The sequence below is a fragment of the Budorcas taxicolor genome, chromosome 22 (assembly GCF_023091745.1).
Source record: "Budorcas taxicolor isolate Tak-1 chromosome 22, Takin1.1, whole genome shotgun sequence".
Taxonomy (NCBI): Eukaryota; Metazoa; Chordata; class Mammalia; order Artiodactyla; family Bovidae; genus Budorcas; species Budorcas taxicolor.
Window position 1 is genome coordinate 35,675,114 of NC_068931.1, and position 20,258 is coordinate 35,695,371.

Consider the following 20,258-nt stretch of genomic DNA (forward strand, 5'->3'; position numbering starts at 1 on the left):
TAGCTATGTGAGCCTAAAACTTGGGCAGAGTTATTCTTCCACATAATTCTTTCTCAATGTTTTTTTAGCTTTTCTAGTTCCTTTACTTTTCCATATAAATTTTAGAAAAATTTTGCCTATATCTACCTTACGTACGAAAACTATTGCTGGTAATTGATAGGAATTACGTTAAACCTTAATGTCAGTTTTGGGAGAATTAATGTCTTTATCATGTTGAGTCTTTCAGTCCATGAATGCTATGTCTCTCAATTTATTTAGATCCTTTTAAAATTTCTTTCATCAATATTTTGTAGTTTTCAGCATAAATTCTTTGCATATTTTGTTAGATTTATTCCTCAATATTCCTCTACCTGAGTAGACATAAATGACATTCTATTTTACATTTTGGTTTCTCCATGTTTATTGCTAATATATAGAAATACAGTTGTTTTTGTGTATTAACCTTACGTCTTATGACCTTGTGGAACTAACTTACTAGTTCTCGGTGTTTTTGCTTGTTTTTCTTCTGTAGTTTCCTTGTGATTTTCTGCATAAATGATATTGTGAATATAAATGAATAACTTTCTTCCTTCCTGATCTGTATGTCTTTTATTTCCCCTACTTCATTGAGCTGGCTGTAGGCTTCACTGCTGTGTTGAATCAGAGTGGTGAGAGAGGATATCCTTGCTTTGTTCTTGATTTTTGAGGGATATCATCTTTTTTTTTTTTTTTCTTTGCCATTAAGTTGGATGTTAGTTTCAGGGGTTTTTTGTAGATATTCTTGATAAGTTGAGAGATCGTTCATCTCTATTCCTGAGAGTTTTTCTCATAAATGGGAGCTGGATTTAATCAAATACTTTTTCTGCATCTGTTGATATCATGTGATTTTTCTTCTTTAGCTCGTTCATATAGTGAATTATATATGAAGAGTAGTTTTAAGATTTGCTCTCTTAGCAACTTTCAGATACTCAGTACAGTACTGTTAACTCTAGTGAACGTGCTGTGTGTTACATCCCAAGGACTGAAAGTCCAAGCTCTTATTTTACAACTAAACCCTCTTTCCATTCTAGTCCAGTATCACTTCTTTGAGCAGCTAATGATGGTTGTTGCCTGTGTGTGTGTGTGTGTGTGTGTGTGTGTGTGTGTGTGTGTGTGTATGTTTGTGTGTGTGTGTATTGGAATGTGAACATGGGCTAGCCATCGCTGTGACTGAAGAAGGATGCCTCTTCAGGCTTGAGTCATTCTTAGCTCAGGGGTCTTCATATAATGAGGTGACAGCCACTCTGCTTTCTCAACTGCTCGTACAAGCTGGGGAGGCTTCAAAGGAAAGAATCCTTTCCAGTCATAAGTCTGAGAGCTTTGGTAGACATGTGCCTCCACAACCTTTCTTTGACTCACAGAGTTTTGAAAAAGCCCCTTTAGACCAAAACACCTGCATCATGGTGGTCTGGTACATGGGTAGATGCCTCTGATTTTATCCTTGGTGACTTATGATATAATCTTATGTTCCAGAATTAGAATTTTAAAATGAAAGTTCATCATATTCTTCGAACCAAATGGTGGAAACAGGCTTCTTTATCTATAATGCTTTTGTGTGTATTTCTTTGTATAGCTTTTTTTTCTTTTGGTTGCTGTAGGTATTAGACATGTATAATTCACAACGTTGGATTGGTGTTGACATTTTCCTGGTTTGAGGAAAGGGTAGGAATCTTCTTTGTGTTCCTTTAGCCTCCTAGTATATAATATATTCATCTTTAATATCTATATAAAATGAGAAACAATCAGGTAATATTAAAATTTTTTGTTTCCACTTTCAAGAGGATGAAAATATATTGTATTTTCCCCTATTTTTACTTTTTCATTTGTTCTTTCTGTTATCCGAAGATTCATCCTTTTATCATTTTTGATTTGAAAAATTTCCTTTATTATTGTACACAACTATACTTCAATTAAAATTTTAAATTATTTTTAAAAAATAAATATATAAAAAAGAATTTCCTTAAACTGTCATTTTAGAATAGATCTGCTGGTCACAAATGTCTTAGTTTTTTGTCATCTGAAACTATCATTTTTTGTTTTTTGATATGGAATTCTACTTGGACAGTTTTTTTGTTGGTTTGGATTTCTTTGGCTATGTCCTATGAGTTTCTTCAGTTTAGAGGCTTGGGTCTTTTGCCGAATACAGGGAGTTTTTAGCTTTTATTTATTTCACGCCTTTCAGTCCCATTATCTTTCTCTTCTCCTTCTGGGCCTCTAGTGACATTAAATCTTATGATTATGTAGGTCTCTTGAGTCTTGAAATAATGCCATTTGCAGCAACATGGGTATACCTGGAGATTATCATATTAAGTGAAGTAAGTCAGAGATTGAAGGACAAATGTGATATAACTTATATGTGAAATCTTAGAAAATAATACAAATGAATTTATTTATTTACAAAATAGACTCATATACATAGAAAACAGGCTTTTGGTTATAAAAGGAGATGGGGGGATTAGGAGTTTGAGATGAACGGATACACTCTACTATTTATAAAAGGGATAAACAACAAGGACCGGGAACTGTATTCAGTGTCTTGTGATAACCTATAATGGAAAAGAATCTGAAAAGGATAGATATATATGTAACTCAGCCACTTTGCTGTACACCTGAAGGTAATACAACATTGTAAATTGACTATAATTCAATATAAAGAATGGCTAAAGAGAAATAAAGGTCAGCTCATATTTCATGTCCTTTATGAAGCTCCAGTTAAGCACTCTTTTCTCTGTTTGTGTACTTTGTAATACTCAGGATCCCATATAATTTACTTTTTATACCTACTAACCAGTGAGCTCCCAGAGACAAAGTATTTTACTGTTTTTATCATCAGTATTATTACTACTACTACTCTTTCTGTTTTCTGAAGGCAGACTTACAAATAATTATAACAAGTACAGTAATTCCTGAAGCAGGAAGTGCATAGGAGGTGTTTTATTTTTTAACATTTTCTCAGAGTGTTGGGAAAGGCAGCACAAACATTTGAGGCAGTCTGCATATAAGAAATATTCATGTTCTAGCTGGGGAAAAGAGCAGGTAAGAAGGCAGCGGGGTAGACTGAGCAATGGGAGGTGACTCTAGGACAGATACATGCATGTAGAGAAAAATGAGGCTGCAAAGGTATAGTTTGAGATTGGTTGGGAAAAGCCACTGTATGTTTAATTAACTAAGTATTTGGAATACTAAATTTTTTGTTGTATAATTATCCTAGGATGCACTGGCATGTATATAGTAATGTCACATTGCTTAAACATATTTTAGTTTAATATCAGAAGTTGTTAAAATTCCCTGAGGAAATTCTTTTTCCATTTTCATATCACTGCTTAATTTTGAGAAATTTCTTATCTCTTTACGTAAGAAAGAGATTAACATGGACCCAAAGTATTTTCTTTAAGTGGTACACCAACTGTCATCAAATATTTGACAATAGTCAAGAAAATGCTTTTGATTTTCAAAAGTCCTTGTTTTACTGCCTTAGTTTTAATTTTTTTTTTTTTTTTGCAGAGGGGTAATAGTTTCTCAAAAACTTATTTAGAATAGTAACGATTTTGATTTTGAAATTTTTTTTATACATAGTATTTGTTTCTTTCCTAGTGCCTTTATATGCTTGTACTTTATAACAAGTGTATTATTACTAATGGACCTAATCTTAAATGATATTTTACACGGGAATCTTACTTTTGTAATTCAGAACTATCCAGAGACTGAAGTTTGCAGTGGTGTTAAGTTGAGTAATTTCCTCCTGCTTCTTTCTCTTTTACTTAAACTCTGTTGTGAGGTAACATAACTAGTGCTTTCCCCGCTCCTAATACCAGCTCTTTTTAAGACATATGAAATGTCCGTTCTTTAGAGTTTCTTGCAAAATGTTATACTTGTTGTTAATTATGGTTGCCTTTGTCTGTTTATGTGAAAGTTTTCAACGCTTCTCTAATGTGACTAGTTTCTTTCAAAATACACTGTCATAACTGGTGTACTGCTGCTGCTGCTAAGTCGCGTCAGTCGTGTCCGACTCTGTGCGACCCCATAGATGGCAGCCCACCAGCCTCCTCTGTCCCTGGGATTCTTGGGGCAAGAATACTGGAGTGGGCTGTCATTTCATTCTCCAATGCGTGAAAGTGAAGTCGCTCAGTTGTGTCTGACTCTTTGTGACCCCATGGACTGCAGCCCACCCTGCTCCTCCGTCCATGGGATTTCCCAGGCAAGAGTACTGGAGTGGGGTGCCATTGCCTTCTCCAACTGGTCTACTATCATCGTTCAAATATACATAGCAAAGGATTTAACTTTTGTAATTCTTTGACACTTGACTCCTCTCTATAATAATTGATTATTATGGGAGGATAATAATTAATGTTAATTTCTGTTAAGGTTCTGAATTCTGGTACTAGAATATGGACTTTAGGAAGTGGCAAGCCTTATTCTCCATTATTTTACAGAACTTCAGAGTACTGAATAAAAGTCAGAATTCTTTGTCCTACTCTAAGGTTGTATTACCTTGTGTAGCTTCTCTACTTCATTAAAATGGAAGCCTGCATCCCTCTCCTCAACCTCAGTGTTTTGACTCCCCTTATAGCCTCTGTTGGTATATACCTTAGATTATGCTAGAAGGATACCTTCTTGCCCATTTTATTTCTCAGATAAAAAAATATAATTTTGGCTTATGAATGATACTGAAAAACTGTATACTGTCTCCTACAATTATAAAATCAAAGTATATGGTGATAGGGCCAGACACCTAGTCCCAGTGACTGTACACCCAGTTAGTGGAGGCTGCTAGTTTTCCATTAACAAATGCAGGCTTGAATTCTATTGTGAAGACTAGTCAGATGCATTATCTTCCCCCCCCCCCCCAAAACCCCCAACTTTTAACTATATATGGGATTTCTACACTCAGAAAGTTTTTAATATCATGACCTGAGATTTACTCTTGAGGTTTTATGACCACATGACTAAAATACATATTTTCTCTTTATGTCATTTCTGTCAATAGTGAGACTAACTTGTAGAGCTTTCAGATGTCAGCTAGAGAAATAAAGAGTGAAAAGTGGAACTGTTTAAGGGTCGAATACGTCACTCATTTAACTCTCACAGAGCCTGAGTTGTAGTGAGTTATTTCCATTTTATAAAAGAGAAAACTGAGGCTCAGTTATACAAACAGTGTTTACCAAAGAGTGACACTTTTTGTCAGCCCCGTCTTGCCCCTGCTTTCACTGTTTGAATGGATGATTCTCTTACCCTTTTGGTGCAACAAGTCCTGTATCTCTTACATTGGCATTTAATGAACTCTGTGTATTTCGGGGTGCTTTAGGTCACAAGAGGGGCTTCCCTGATATCCGCCTGCAATGCAGGAGACCCCACTTCGATTCCTGGGTCGGGAAGATCTGCTGGAGAAGGGATAGGCTACCCAATCCAGTATTTTTGGGCTTCCCTTGTGGCTCAGCTGGAAAAGAATCCGCCTGCAATGCAGGAGACCTGGGTTCGATCCCTGGATTGGGAAGATCCCCTGGAGAAGAGAAAGGCTACCCACTCCAGTATTCTAACCTAGAAAATTCCATGGGCAGTTCATGGGGTCACAAAGAGTTGGACATGACTGAGCAACTTTCACTTCATTTAGGTCACAAGAATTAGAAGATCCAATGTAAATTGAGTTAAACCATAAGGAAAATGTGTTATCTTGAGATTAGAGTGGGAAGGATAGTTTCCAGAGTAGGTTAATTCAGTGGTTCAGAAGCAGCATCACAGACTCGGGCTTCTTCCATCTTTCATGTCTCTTGTCCTCACTGTTTACCTTTGTCTCCTGCCAATTTCCCTTGAGGCCCCAAGGTGGCTGCTGTTGTTTAAGTGTCATATAGAGATATGACAGTTTCTCATAAAACAAGAGACTATCTCTGACATGTATCTCTTTCAGGAGAGAAGAAACTTTTCCCCAGAAACCTTTCTGTAGGTTTTCCCCTCACATTTGATGTGCCAGATTATTACCATGTTCCTGTACTTCAGCTGAACACTGGCAAGAGTAATAGGCCTCCATGTTTAGCTTAAATTAGAAGTGACCTCCTTGAGTTGGAGATCTCTCCCTTCATGGAAGCTCATAGTTTCATGGAGAAAGGTGGGTTGCCCGAACAAAATCAAGATTAAATTAGGAAGGGAAGGTAGAAGGAGGAAATAGTTGGGGTAGGAGAGCCAACAGTATTTGCGATGCTGTGAGTAAAACGCCATGCTCAGTTCTGGGGCTCAGCTTAGTCGTTGCATCAGAAATCGAGCTGTGGAGATTAAAGTAAAAAATAACTCTAATGTAAGGTAAACTGTTTGATTTCATAGGTAGTTTGGGGAAGGTCATGCAGAAGAGGGCATGGTGGCATACTAGAAAAAAATGTAGTATGTTGACTCAGGACACTAGGTTTGAGTCCTAACCAGTGTACTTTCTAGTTTTAATTAGAAGAATATGACCTGTGATTTTCTATTAGTTTTTAAATGGTACTTCTTGGACTTAAATATACATGTTTGTTCTCAATTCCTAACTTCCTTTTAGAGATACAGGGTTTTTAAATCATGTTTTTATCATGGTCATGTTATTTCTGTAACTATTAGACTAAGAGTTTGTATTTTGATTGTAACACAACTTACTAACTAGCTCTGTGGCGTTGGACAAATCGGTTAATGTTTCTGATTGTTATTTGCCTTGACTATGAAATGTAGTGGTTAATTAAACAAGGGATTTTTTGAGGTTTTTTCCTAACATTTAGTAACTTAAAAAAATTATTTGGAGTAAGATTGTAGGTAGTTTTGCAGTATATTTATTGGAAAGAGCGTGTTATGAGTAAAGTTTAATGCACATTTCCCTCACTTTCTAATGTTTTATTCAATATTAGAAAACAACTTAAATTGTCATAAATTTAGATGTTCTGAACCTTTTAAAACTGGAAAGTGTCTTTGGAAGTAGGAGCTCTTAAAATAGTAGTTATTATAAGATGTAATAATATGTTGATTTTATTACATTATGCTTACTTGTATTTCCTAGGAATGTTTATCAAAATTCGACCTAAAATTGTGGGGCTAGTGTTATTTGCATTACCCTATAATCTATGCAATTTTTTTGGAATGACATGGTCTGCTGAAACTTACTATCTAATAGGGAAAGTGTTATTTCTTGAGTAATATAATACATTTGCTCTGGAGCAAAAAAAAATCATTGGTTTAACATACATTTTATGCCCACTTGTTCAAGACATTCTGGAAGATGCTGTGGGAGAAAATGACATGTTAACTGTGGTTTCTGCTTTAAAGAGTTTAAAATCTAGTCAAAGGGGTATATATACATTTAATTTATCTTGTCCTAGAAAATAGTGAATTAATATATTTATTGATTGGTTTTCAATACAAGTAAAAATTCTCATCTCTTTATTGTAAAAATCATTAACAGAAATATTCAAATGCTTTATGAGACTAAGAAATGTGTCTCAAGGATAGATGAACCTGTTCTGGTGGGGAGACTTTTTCTCTGAAGAAAATCTGTGCAAACCTCTTGAATTCTAAAAAGCCAGCAGTAGGGTTAGTTCGTCTCTTTAGTCATCTTCTCCATGGTCAGTTTCCAACCTAAGCAGTGATGTATTTTAAAACCTATAAAGATTTGACTAGACTTTTCAGTTTCCTAGGGAAATATTTTAAGTATTCTAAAATAGCTGGAGTTATTCATACCTTGGACTTAACACAAAGTATATCTCCCCTAGCTTCTATTTCTCTTTCAGACTTTTATGAACATGACTGTTCATGGTCTCCAGATGGTGTGTTTCCCTTTGCTGCTTTTTATTTTTGGGCTTTATTGTAGCAAACTAAATTTCCCCAGTTAAATACAATGAAGATGACTTGGGATTGTCTGAATGTTTCCTCTTTGGCACATGATAAGATATAATCTGAATAGATGCATTCCTACTTCAACACTGATTGGTACACCTTCTCATTGTCCTGCTGTTGCTTAGATAATACTTAAATGTCCCCCTTAAAAGTAAAAGTCCATGTTTGTCCCTTACTAGTGGTCGTTCTAAAAAGTGTTTCAAAGAAAGAGAACCCAATATATTTATATACGAACCATAAAAATGTGTCTAAATGCAGAATTTATTTTACACTAAACTTCACATTTTAGGAACTAATATTTGATACTACCTTATAAAATATTTGTGGTCCAGAATGTAGGTCATTTGTTTTTTATGAATGTTTGAAATAAATAAATGCAGTAGTTAAAGGGAGGTGAAAAGTAAAATTTCATGCCCTTATATGGAGAAAAGAGCATAAGTTGAGGTCACTTGTAGCCAGTTTGTGGTAATTTTGCTGCTCCTCTGCCTGGGAGAGTTAGAGAGTGAAAACTCTGTTATCAGTGGTGTCCAACCTTTTTGGCATGAGGGACTGATTTTGTGGAAGACAACTGCTTACTTCTACTGTGCCGCCGGTTTCTAGCAGGCCGTGGACTGGTACTGGCCTGGGGGTTGGGGACCTCTGCTCTATATGAAATAAAAATGAGTTTTCTCTTCTTCCAGTACTCATGTAACCTTATAGAAGGTGTTAAATGAATGCAGGATGTGTGAGAGAAAGGCAGATTAAGCAGATTAAATGTTAAAGCATAAGTTTTATTCTTTATACTCATGAAAGAGGAACTTGTTCATAGTGTGATCCAAAAAAACTAACTTTGTTTGTTTGTTTATTTGTTTAGGATGGATTGGATGCTTTGGTATATGATTTGGATTTTCCTGCCTTAAGAAAAAACAAAAATATTGACAACTTTTTAAGCAGATGTAAGTAATTTTTTGTAGAGGTTAATGCTAGACTATATAAAATGAAATATTGACTTAGATAATTCAAGCCCTTTTTTTTCTTTCTATTTACTCTGGCTATTTCATCAATAGTATCTACATCAGATGAGAAGGAAATAGGAAAGAAACTTTGTCAGTTTGAGTGCTTATCAGGAAAATCTAAAATATCTCGCAGAGAAGGGAATAAAAAGTAAATGGTTACCATAAATATTTTAAACATACGTGCATATTGAATTTCAATAATGTTTTATTTATTCTGTTTTTCTTTTATAAATGAATTAGCTATTATATTTTAATACCTGCAGGTTAAGAATTGATTACATATGAAAAGCCCTCCTAGCTTTCATAAGATATGAATTTTCTTCATGAAACCTGGTGTATACTTAAGTTTGACAGATGTTCTTTTATAAAAAGATGTTTATAAGATTTTGATACTAGATATTTTGTTTAAAATTTGATTAGAAAACTTAATAAAATAGTTTCAAATTTTTCATCTTAAATAATTGATAATAAGAATTTTGGTCATAAAATCTTCCCCACTCCATTTTTAAAAATCTATTCCTAAACTATACATATTGATACAGTTAGGTTGAGTTTGTTGTAGTATTATCTGCCAATTTTGGTTATGTATGTTTTGTTGGAAAAGTTTTATTTTTCTAAGTAGTCAGATCTTTTTAACTTTAGATTTACTTTCTTTTATCATTTCTACACTTTGAAATCCTGCCTCAGAATTTTACTTATCAATCTTTTGGGTTTCTGTTTCTGTCTTTTTTATAAAAATATTTTTTCAGCCTTAATTCTGTTTTGGAATATAATGCCAGATTCTGAATAGTGAACTTTTAAACAAGTTTTATTAATTTCTCACATCTTACTGATATTGCAGAAAAATTTTAGTGCTGTTTAATTTGCTTCACTTCCTTACTTAACAGTACAGAAGAACTGAAAAGATGGAGAAGCTTGACCAGTTCTTTGATGGGGGGCAAAAGGATAATTGCTTGTTAGTACAGAGAGTAGGGGGGTGGTGGGAGAGTATAGTTTGGTGAAGTAAGATCACAAGAATTGGAACACATTTTAAAAGATCGATTACTGATTTTACTATGCAACATTGCTGCTTTCATAATATTAAGTTTGCCTTTACATTATATTTTGTAAAGGAGCCATAGTAGAAATGTAATAAGTAAAATGAAGATAAAAAGCTAAACTATGTAAACTGATTAACCTGTGTAGTTTAATCTAGTTTTTAGATTGAAGAAAAATACAGAGAATAATATTAAAAGTTTTAGCGATTCATACCTAGCCTTGTTAAAATTTTGACTGAGTAGGATTTATACCAGGATTGCAAAGTTCATTTAAGGTTCAAATATCAATTTGTGTATTAACATATTAAAAAGAAAATCCATAATATCATCTTCATAAATATAGGAAAAGCATTTGAAAAAATTCAGTATTCATTCTTGGTTTGCAGATGTCTCCCTGCAAACTTGGAATTGGAGGAAAATTTCTAATGCTAATAGGAGAGGCCACAAAAAACCTATAGTTCAGATTATATTTAATTGTGTATGACTACATGCTTTCCTCCAAGAACTGGGAAAAGGCAACTCTGTATTCTTTCATTACTTCATTCACTGTTGTCCTGGAAGTTTTAGACAGTGAAATAAGGTAAAAGGAAAAATTATAGAGATTAAAAAGGAAGAATTAAAATTTATACAGACAGCATTTTTTTTTTTGGTACAGAAAATCCTCAAGATTCTACAGAAAAACCTACAAGAACTTATCATTGAGGTTGTAAGCTAGAAGATTGATAAACAAAAAGCAGTTTATTTCTATATTTTAGCAATAAGCAATTTTAAATAGACCTAACAAATATAGCACCACTTACAGTAGAAGCAGAAGCATGAAAAATTTAAGGATAAATTTGACAAAATGTGTGTAAGACCTGTATACTGAAAATGATTTCATATACTGAGACAAATGAAAGAAGACCTTAAAAAAGATACTCAGTGTTGATGGATTAGATAATTGAGTATTAAAATGTCAGGAATTCCCCAGCCAGAGTCCATGGTCTCAGAACCTAAGCATGCTTTTTTGTATAAAGTAACCATTAACTCTAAAATTCATATGGCAGTATTGGGTCTGGAATAGCCAAAACAATTTTGGAAAGTAAGAACAAAGTTGGAGTATTAACAGTGTTGAATTTTAAGATCAGGACAGTGTAATGAAATGAAAGAGTAAACATATAGATAATAGAACAGAAATAGATCCATACATATACAGTCAGTTGATTTTCAACAGACTTGACAAGGGATTTCAATTCCTAAATCTTACTTTACAATATATGCAAAAATCAACTTCAAATGTATCATAGACCTAAATGTAAGAGCTAAAACTAGTAACCCTTCTAGAATAAAACATAGAAAATATATAGGATTTTAGTTAGGGAAGAATTTCTTAGATGGGGCACAAATAGCACAGACCATTTTTTTTTTAAGATTGATACTATCAAAGTTCAAAACTTTTTCTCTTCAGAACTATATTGCTAAGAATATGAACAGGTAAATCACTGACTGGGAGAATATAGTTGCAAAGACAAGTGAAAGAGGAAAAGAATCTTTTCAACAAATGGTGCTCATAAAACTGGATATCCATATGCAAGAGAGTGAAGTTGGACTTCTCTTTCACACCCCGTACAAAATTAATTCAGAATGTAAAACTGTAAAACTCTTAGGAAAAAACATAGGCATAAATTTTTATGACCTTGGATTAGACCATTGTTTCTTAGATATACACCTAAAGTACAGCGGCAGAAAAGAAAGAAATAAATTGGGCATCATCAAAATTTAAAACTTTTGTGCTTCAAAACTACACTGTCAAGAGAGTGAAAAGACAACTTACAGAATAGGAGAAAATATTAACAAATCACATACAGTTAGGTCCCCTACATATGGACCTTCAAATTGCGAACTTTCAAAGATGTGAACATACGTTCCATGTGTCCAGTCATATAGGTTAGTTCACATATCTGGCATTCATTGTCACATACGTGCATCCTCTTTAAGTGGTTGTGCTTTTGTGTAGTTTACTGTACAGAACTCTGTAAGTCCAGTACAATATCTTTATTTCAAGCTCAGCTTGTAAGCAAGTGTAAAAGCAGCAGTAATGTAACTGGTACTACTGTACTTTTTAAGGTATAGTACTGTAAGATTTAAAATGTTTTCTTTATTTTTTATGTATTATTTGTGTGAGAAGTATTATAAACCTCTTACAGTACAGTACTGTGTAGTGGATTTAGGTGGGTACCTTGGGCTTACTTTGCTAGACTTACAAACAAATCGAACTTATGAACATGTTCTTGGAATGGAACTCATTTGTATGTAAGGGTCTTACTGTACTTGATAAAGGATTGATAATCTAAAGTCTTAAAACTCAATAATAAAAAGTCAGCCCAATTTAAAAATGGGCAAAGGGTTTGGATAGATGTTTCTCCCCCTTAAAAATACACACATATGAAAAGTTGCTCAACGTGATTAGTCATTAGGAGGTTGCAAATTATGACCACAGTGAAATATCCGTACACACCTATTAGAATAACTAAAATTTTAAAACTGACAGTATCAACTATATGTGAAAATGCAGAACAGCTGAGCTCTGACACATTGCTGGTTGGTTTGTAAAATGGTGAGCCACTTTGAAAAACAGTTTGGCCTTTTTCTTATAAAGTTATACATGGATTTATCAGATAACCCAGGGATCCCACTGCTGGGTATTTACGTAAGAGAAATATAATATGTATGTATACACACAAAGACTTATGAGAATGTTTAAGGAGCCTTTGTCTATAATTGCTGTAAACTGGAAGCAACAGAAATGTACATGAGCTGCTAAATAGATAAATAAATTGTGGTATACCTTGTAATGGAAGATTCAAAAGTGAGAAAGAGTGAATTACTGATAAGTGCAACAACATTGATAAATCTCAGAAGCACTGAGTGGTAAATGAAAAAAACCAGGAAACCTGCCCCCAAAAAGCCAGGTACAAAAGGGTGCATACTGTGTGACTCTCATTTACATGACAATATGACATTCACCTTCAACTCCTGAAGTTGTATTTATGTACTGTTTCACAGAGAGTAATAGGTTTTCATAGGATAGTATTCATATTTCTGGAATTAATTCATATAGATTTTTATAGTTTTCATTACTGAGTACATCAGAATTGTTTTCTGAATGTAAATGTTTTGTTTTGAATTATTTTTTGCTGACAGGTATCTCATGTAGTGACCTAAGAATATACCTGGAATATGGAGTAAGATCTTTTTCATTAGTAATTAAGCTCACGTCTCAGTAAAGTATAGCAACTTTAAGGTATCAGTTCAGTTCAGTTCAGTCGCTCAGTCATGTCCAACTCTGCGACCCCATGAATTGCAGCACGCCAGGCCTCCCTGTCCATCACCCACTCCCAGAGTTCACCCAAACTCATGTGCATCGAGTCGTGATGCCATCCAGCCATCTCATCCTCTGTTGCCCCCTTCTCCTCCTGTCCCCAATCCCTCCCAGCATCAGGGTCTTTTCCAATGAGTCAACTCTTCACATGAGGTGGCCAGAGTACTGGAGTTTCAGCTTCAGCATCAGTCCTTCTAAAGAACACCCAGGGCTGATCTCCCTTAGGATGGACTGGTTGGATCTCCTTGCATTCCAAGGGACTCTCAAGAGTCTTCCCCAACACCACAGTTCAAAAGCATCAATTCTTTGGTGCTCAGCTTTCTTCACAGTCCAGCTCAACATCCATACATGACCACTGGAAAAACCATAGCCTTGACTAGACGGACCTTTGTTGGCAAAGTAATGTCTCTGCTTTTGAATATGCTATCTAGATTGGTCGTAACTTTGCTTCCAAGGAGTAAGTGTCTTTTAATTTCATGGCTGCAATCACCATCTGCAGTGATTTTGGAGCCCCAAAAAGGCTCTAGTCAAGGCTATGGTTTTTCCAGTGGTCATGTATGGATGTGAGAGCTGGACTGTGAAGAAAGCTGAGCACCAAAGAATTGATGCTTTTGATCTGTGGTGTTGGAGAAGACTCTTGAGAGTCCCTTGGACTGCAAGGAGATCCAACCAGTCCATTCCAAAGGAGGTGAGTCCTGGGTGTTCTTTGGAAGGAATGACTCTAAAGCTGAAACTCCAGTACTCTGGCCACCTCATGTGAAGAGTTGACTCATTGGAGAAGACCCTGATGCTGGGAGGGACTGGGGGCAGGAGGAGAAGGGGATTACAGAGGATGAGATGGCTGGATGGCATCACCGACTTGATGGACGTGAGTTTGAGTGAACTCCGGGAGTTGGTGATGGATAGGGAGGCGTGGCGTGCTGCAGTTCATGGGGTGGCAAAGAGTCAGACAGGACTGAGCAACTGAACTGAACTGATGCGATGAAAGGAGGAGGAGGGGCAGATTTGAAAACATTAATTTTTGGCTGTTTATGTTTGTAAACCATTATGAATTTAACAGAGATTTTGGGGTACAAGATTCATAATTATATGAATCTTTTAGAAAAGCATACTTATTAAACAAATCTTATCAGTCTACAGGAACAGAATGGAGATCGTTGTATGTATGAAAAAAAATCCATGAACCTGAAAGTAAAAATATGGTAGAGAATTTGTTTGGATTAAAAAAATAAACCCAGCAAGGGAAGTTTACAGCTATACAAGCTTATCTCAGGAAACAAGAAAAATCTCAAATAAACAACCTAACTTTATGCCTAAAGCAACTAGAGAAAGAAGAACAAACAAAACCCAAAGTTAGTAGAATTAAAGAAGCAAAGATCAGAGCAAAAATAAATAGAAACTAAAAAACAATAGAAAAGATCTGTGAAACTAAAAGCTGATTCTTTGAAAAGATAAACAAAATTGATAAACCTTTAGCTAGACTCATTAAGAAAAAAAGGGAGAGGGCCCAAATCAATCAGAAATGAAAAAGGAGAAGTTAAAACCAACACCACAGAAGTACAAAGAATCTTAGAGATTACTATGGGTTTTCCTGATAGCTTAGTTAGTAAAGAATCCACCTGCAATGTAGGAGACCCCAGTTTAATCCCTGGGTCAGGAAGATTGCCTGGAGAAGGGATAAGCTACCCACTCCAGTATCCTTGGACTTCCCTTGTAGCTTAGCTGGTAAAGAATCTGCCTGTAATGCAGGAGACCTGGGTTTGATCCCTGGTTTGGGAAGATCCCCTGGAGAAGGGAAAGGCTACCCACTCCAGTATTCTGGCGTAGAGAATTCTATGTACTGTATAGTCCATGAGGTCTCAAACAGTTGGACACGACTGACTGACTTTCACTTTTCATGAGCAACTGTACACCAGTAAAATGGACAACCCAGAAGACATGGACAGATTCTTAGAAAAGCACAGTCTTCGAAGACTGAACCAAGAAGAAATAGAAAATACAAATAGACCAGTTACCAGCACTGAAATTTAATCAGTAATTTAAAAACTGCCAACAAACAAAAGTCCAGGACAAGGTGGCTTCACAGGTGAATTCTGCCAAACGTTTGGAGACCAGTTAATACCTATCCTTCTAAAACTATTCCAAAATTTTGCAGAGGAAGGAATACTTCCAAACTCATTCTGTGAGGCCACCATCACCCTGACACCAAAACCAGAGAAAGATATCACAGAAAAAGAAAATCATAGTCACTATCACTGATGAACGTAGATGGAAAAATGCTCAGCGAAATACTAGCAAACCAATTCTAGCAATGAAGTAAAAGGATGATATACCATGATCAAGTGGGGCTTATTCCAGGAATGCAAAGATATTGTAATATCTGGAAATCTATCAGTGTGATACACCACATTAGCAAATTGAAGAGTAAAAAACATGATCATCTCAATAGATACAGAGAAAACTTCTGATAAAATTCAGTATCCACTTGTAATAAAAGCTCTTCAAAGTGAGCATAGAAGGAACATACCTCAACATAATAAAGGCCATATATTACCAAACCTTAACATCATACTTAATGGTATAAATCTGAACGCATTTCTTCTGAGATGAGTAACAAGGCTGCTCGCTCTTGGCCATTTCTGTTCAACATAGTTTTGGAACTCGTAGCCACAGCAGTCAGAGAAAAAAAGTGGTAAAAGGAATCCAAATTGGAAAAAGGTAAAACTGTCACTGTTTGCAAATGATGTGCTATAGACAGAAAATCCTGAAGATGCTACCAGAAAACTACTTGAATTCATCAATGAATTATGTTGCTGGATACAAAATTAATATGCAGAAATCTGTTGTATATATACACTAAAAGTGAAATATCAGAAGTAAAAATTAAGGAAACACTCCAATATAGCATAGCATCAAAAAAAAAAAAAAAATACTTAGGGATAAACCTGCAGGCAAAGGACCTGTACTCTGAAAACTCTAAGGTACTAATGAAAGTAATTGAAGATGACACAAGCAGAATGGAAAAATATATTGTGTTCTTGTATTGGAAGAATCAGTATTGTTAAAATGGCCATCCTACCCAAGGCAGTTTATGAATCAGCAATATTTTTCAGAGACTTAGTACAAAATATTTTTAACTTATATGGAAGCACAAAAGACCCTGAATAGCCAAAGCAAGCTCGAGAAAGAACAGAGCTGGAGGAATCAAGCTCCTTGACTTCAGACTATACTACAAAGTTTTACTAATCAAAACAGTATGGTACTGGTATGAAACAGACATAGATCAGTGGAACAGTATAGAAAGCCCAGAAATAAACCTGTGCAATTATGGTAAATTAGTCTGCGACAAAGGAGGCAAGAATATACAATGGAGAAAAGACAATCTCTGCTGTAAGTGGTGCTGGGAAAATGGGACTGCAGAACATTTTCTAATACCATATAAAATAATAAACTGAAAATGAATTAAAGACCTAAATGTAAGACTAGATAGTATAAAACTCTTAGAGGTAAGCATAGGCAGAACATTCTTTGACATGAATCATAGCAATAATTTATTTTTTGGACTTTCTGCTTCCTAGATTAATGGAAATAAAAACAAAAATGAATAAAATGGGGCCTAATTAAACTTAAAAGCTTTAGCATGGCAAAGGAAACCATAAAACAAAAGGACAGCCACTGGACTGGGAGAAAATATTTGCAAACATTGCTACTAACAAGGGATTAATTTTTGAAAATATAGACAAACAACCCAATCAAAAAATGGACAGAAGACCTAAATAGACATTTCTCCAAAGGAGACATAAAGAGGGCCAAAAAGCACATGAAAAGGTGCTCAACATCACTGATTATTAGAGAAATGCAAGAGGTATCCCCTTTCAGTAGGTTCTGTTATTAAATCACTGCACTAAAGGCTAAATTACATGCATCATTGTAAAAAGATGTTTTTATTTTTATTTTCTCAAGTTTTTATTTTTCCAAGTAATTGTATTTAGTAACCTACTGTACAGTATTTTAATGGAGTTTATCTTTTCTTTAGTGGCTACTTAAATTCCTTTCCAAAACAACATTTCATGGACTATACACTTAATTAGATATTTATATATATGTAAAGAGGCAGTGATGATCATCACAAAGTTTGTTCCTCTTTCCCCCATCTTAAAGTCTTAATGTTTCATTACTCAGGCATGCTTCAAAATGTAAAATACTTATTTTTTAAACTTGTTAAAATCATGATACTTTTCTGCTTATTAAATTATATATGCAAGGAAAATGAAATTGTCTCTACAGCTTGAACCAATGTAAAGATGAAAAAGTACTAGGTGAAATTATAAGTATTACGTGTATAGTCTTCTAGTAGAGATTGACTTTATAATTTTTTTTTTAAAGCAAGGTAACAGGGCCAGAAACTGTAAAGTAAACATTGACAGATTTTGTCATTTCAAAACTTTATAAAGAAAACTGGAAAAAATGACAACATATGTAAAAGAATTATATTCCTAATGTTTGAAGAGATCCTTCCAGTCCATAAGAAAACCAGAAACTATAAAAATGGACAAAGTAATTGAAAATGTAGTATAAAGAAGAAAAAATGACCAATGAGCAGTTAATAGATGAACAAATGCATTAACATTTCAAGAAATGTAGGTTAAAATAAGAACACCCTTAACCTCCGGCAATCTGAGGAAGAAAGATAAAAATAATAATATCTAGGATTGGTGAGGTATATTGGAGAGAAGTTAGGATATTTTAAAACTAATAATCTTCAGGAGCATAATCTAATACTTAAAGAAAAATCAGGTCTGCAAATACTTTGGAATATCAATAGATTATATTGTCATTTGGGCAAAAAGTTAGAACAGCCCAAATAGAAATCAGTAGGACATTTCTGTCAGCTCTCCATAGCTTGTTCAGTGAAAAAGCACGTTGTAGAGTGTCTTTTTATGCCAATTTAGAGTATAGATAACACATATTTTTAAATGAATACACATAGTCTGATGAATAAATGTGCCATGATTTTAAAAACTGGTTCTATAATAGGTGGTTCTCAGGTTCCTCCCAGTTTTTCACTGTTTTAGGCTGTAATTAACATTTTTGTACATACAGCTTGGTATACTTGCTCTTCCTTTCTTTGGAGTGAATTCCAGGAATTTCTGAGTCAAAAGTTGCATCCAGTTTATATTTTGATATATGTATTGCCAAAATTCAGTTTTATACCAGAAAGTGGTGTAAAGTTAGAATTTTTTTAGTGGAGCCATAAAATTGAATATAGTATGCAGTCTAATTTAGGGTATTACATGATCTTGTTTGAAGTTATTACAAGTAAAATATTACTAAATCAGATTTTCATATACAAATGTTAAATATTCTCTTTATTTAGTTTTAAAATAAATTATTTATGTTGGAATACACTCATGGAAAAGTTGCAAAAATAGTACATAGTATCGTGCAGCTGCCCTTCATCCAGCTTTCTGTAATGTTAGCATCTTTTATAGCTGTGGTACATTGACAAAACTAAGAAATTAAAGTTGGTATATTACTATTAACTGCATACTTAGATATCAGTTTTTGCACTAATCTCCTTTTTTTTTTGGTTCCCGAATCCAGTCTAGCATGTATCACTGTATTTAGTTGCCATTTTTCCGTAGTCGTCTCCAGTCTGTCAGAGTTCTCAAGCTTTCCTTGTTTATGTTTATGACCTTGACAGTTTTGAAGATTATTGATAAAGTATCTTGTAGAACTTTCCTCAGTTTAGTTTTTTCCAATGTTTTCTCATAGTTCCACAGGGGTTATGGGTTTTGAGGATGAGTACCACAGAGATGACATGTGCTTCTCATCACATTATCTTTGGTATATATGATATCATTGTGATTCACTAGTGATAATATTCATCTTTATCACTTGTTTTAAGATAGTGTCTGCCAGGCTTCTCCCTTGGAAAGTTACTATTTTTCCTTTCCATACTTGATTCTTTGGAGTCTGATCACCAGTCCAGCTCAGTGCAGAGGAGCATCAATAAGCTACATCTCCAGACTCAGAAGACTACATACTATCTTACAGAGTAAATGTTTTTGATTTTGACAAGCTCTATTTATCATTTATTTCTCCTATGGATTGTGCTTTTGGTGTTGCTTGTAAAAATCATTGCCAAACCCAAGATTGATTTTTTTAAAAACTACTTTATTGAGATATAGTTTATGTACTGAAGATTGATCCATTTAAAGTATACAGTTCATTGGTTTTTGTCTGCATTTATAAGGTTGTTGCAGTCATTACTTCAGTTACATTTTGAGCATTTTATCATCTCATAAAGAAACCCGATACCCATTAGCAGTCACTTCCATTTCTCTCCAAGTTCCCCAACCCTAGGGAATGTCTGTATAGATTTGCCAATATGGACATTTCCTATAGCTGGACTCATACAGTATGTGATCCTTTATGACTGAATTTTTAGACTTAGCATGATCTCTTCAGGGTTCATCTATGTTGTAGCATGTATTTCATTCTTTCAGATTGCCCAATACTACCCCATTTATAGATAATGCCATGTTTTATCTATCCATGCATCAGTCGATGAACATTTGGATTGTTTTCTGCTTTTTGGAAATTATGAATAAATGCTGCTGTGAATGTGCACAAGTTTTTATGTGGGCATATGTTTTCATTTCTCTTGGGTAGATGCCTGAAAGTGGAATTCTCAAGTCATATAGTTCTGTTTAACATTTTGAGAAACCCAAGAGTGATTTTTTAAGTATATACTTTTATTATTTTGGAGTAAATGTATGTACCTGAACATATAGGTTTTCTCTGAACAGATAAGAGCAGTGAGTGATTGTGGCCATTTGTAAATAATATCATTGTATGTTTCAGTAAGTATCTATTGAGCACATGCATACATCAAGGACATATTCATGAATGAAGTGTGGTCTCCACCCTTTAGGAAATGATAATATACAATCTAACAGAAGAAATACAAACAATTCCAGGCCATGTTGACAGATG

The 20,258-nt window shown here is 34.6% G+C and overlaps 1 protein-coding gene across 1 annotated transcript in view; it reads left to right on the plus strand.

Moving 5' to 3' along the window:
* ROCK1 (Rho associated coiled-coil containing protein kinase 1) overlaps positions 1-20,258 on the plus strand; it is a 118,789-nt gene that overhangs the window by 22,411 nt on the left and 76,120 nt on the right. The window contains exon 2 of the mRNA XM_052660315.1: positions 8,720-8,801. Within this exon, the coding sequence (XP_052516275.1) occupies positions 8,720-8,801 (82 nt within the window). The remainder of the gene's footprint in view (positions 1-8,719; positions 8,802-20,258) is intronic.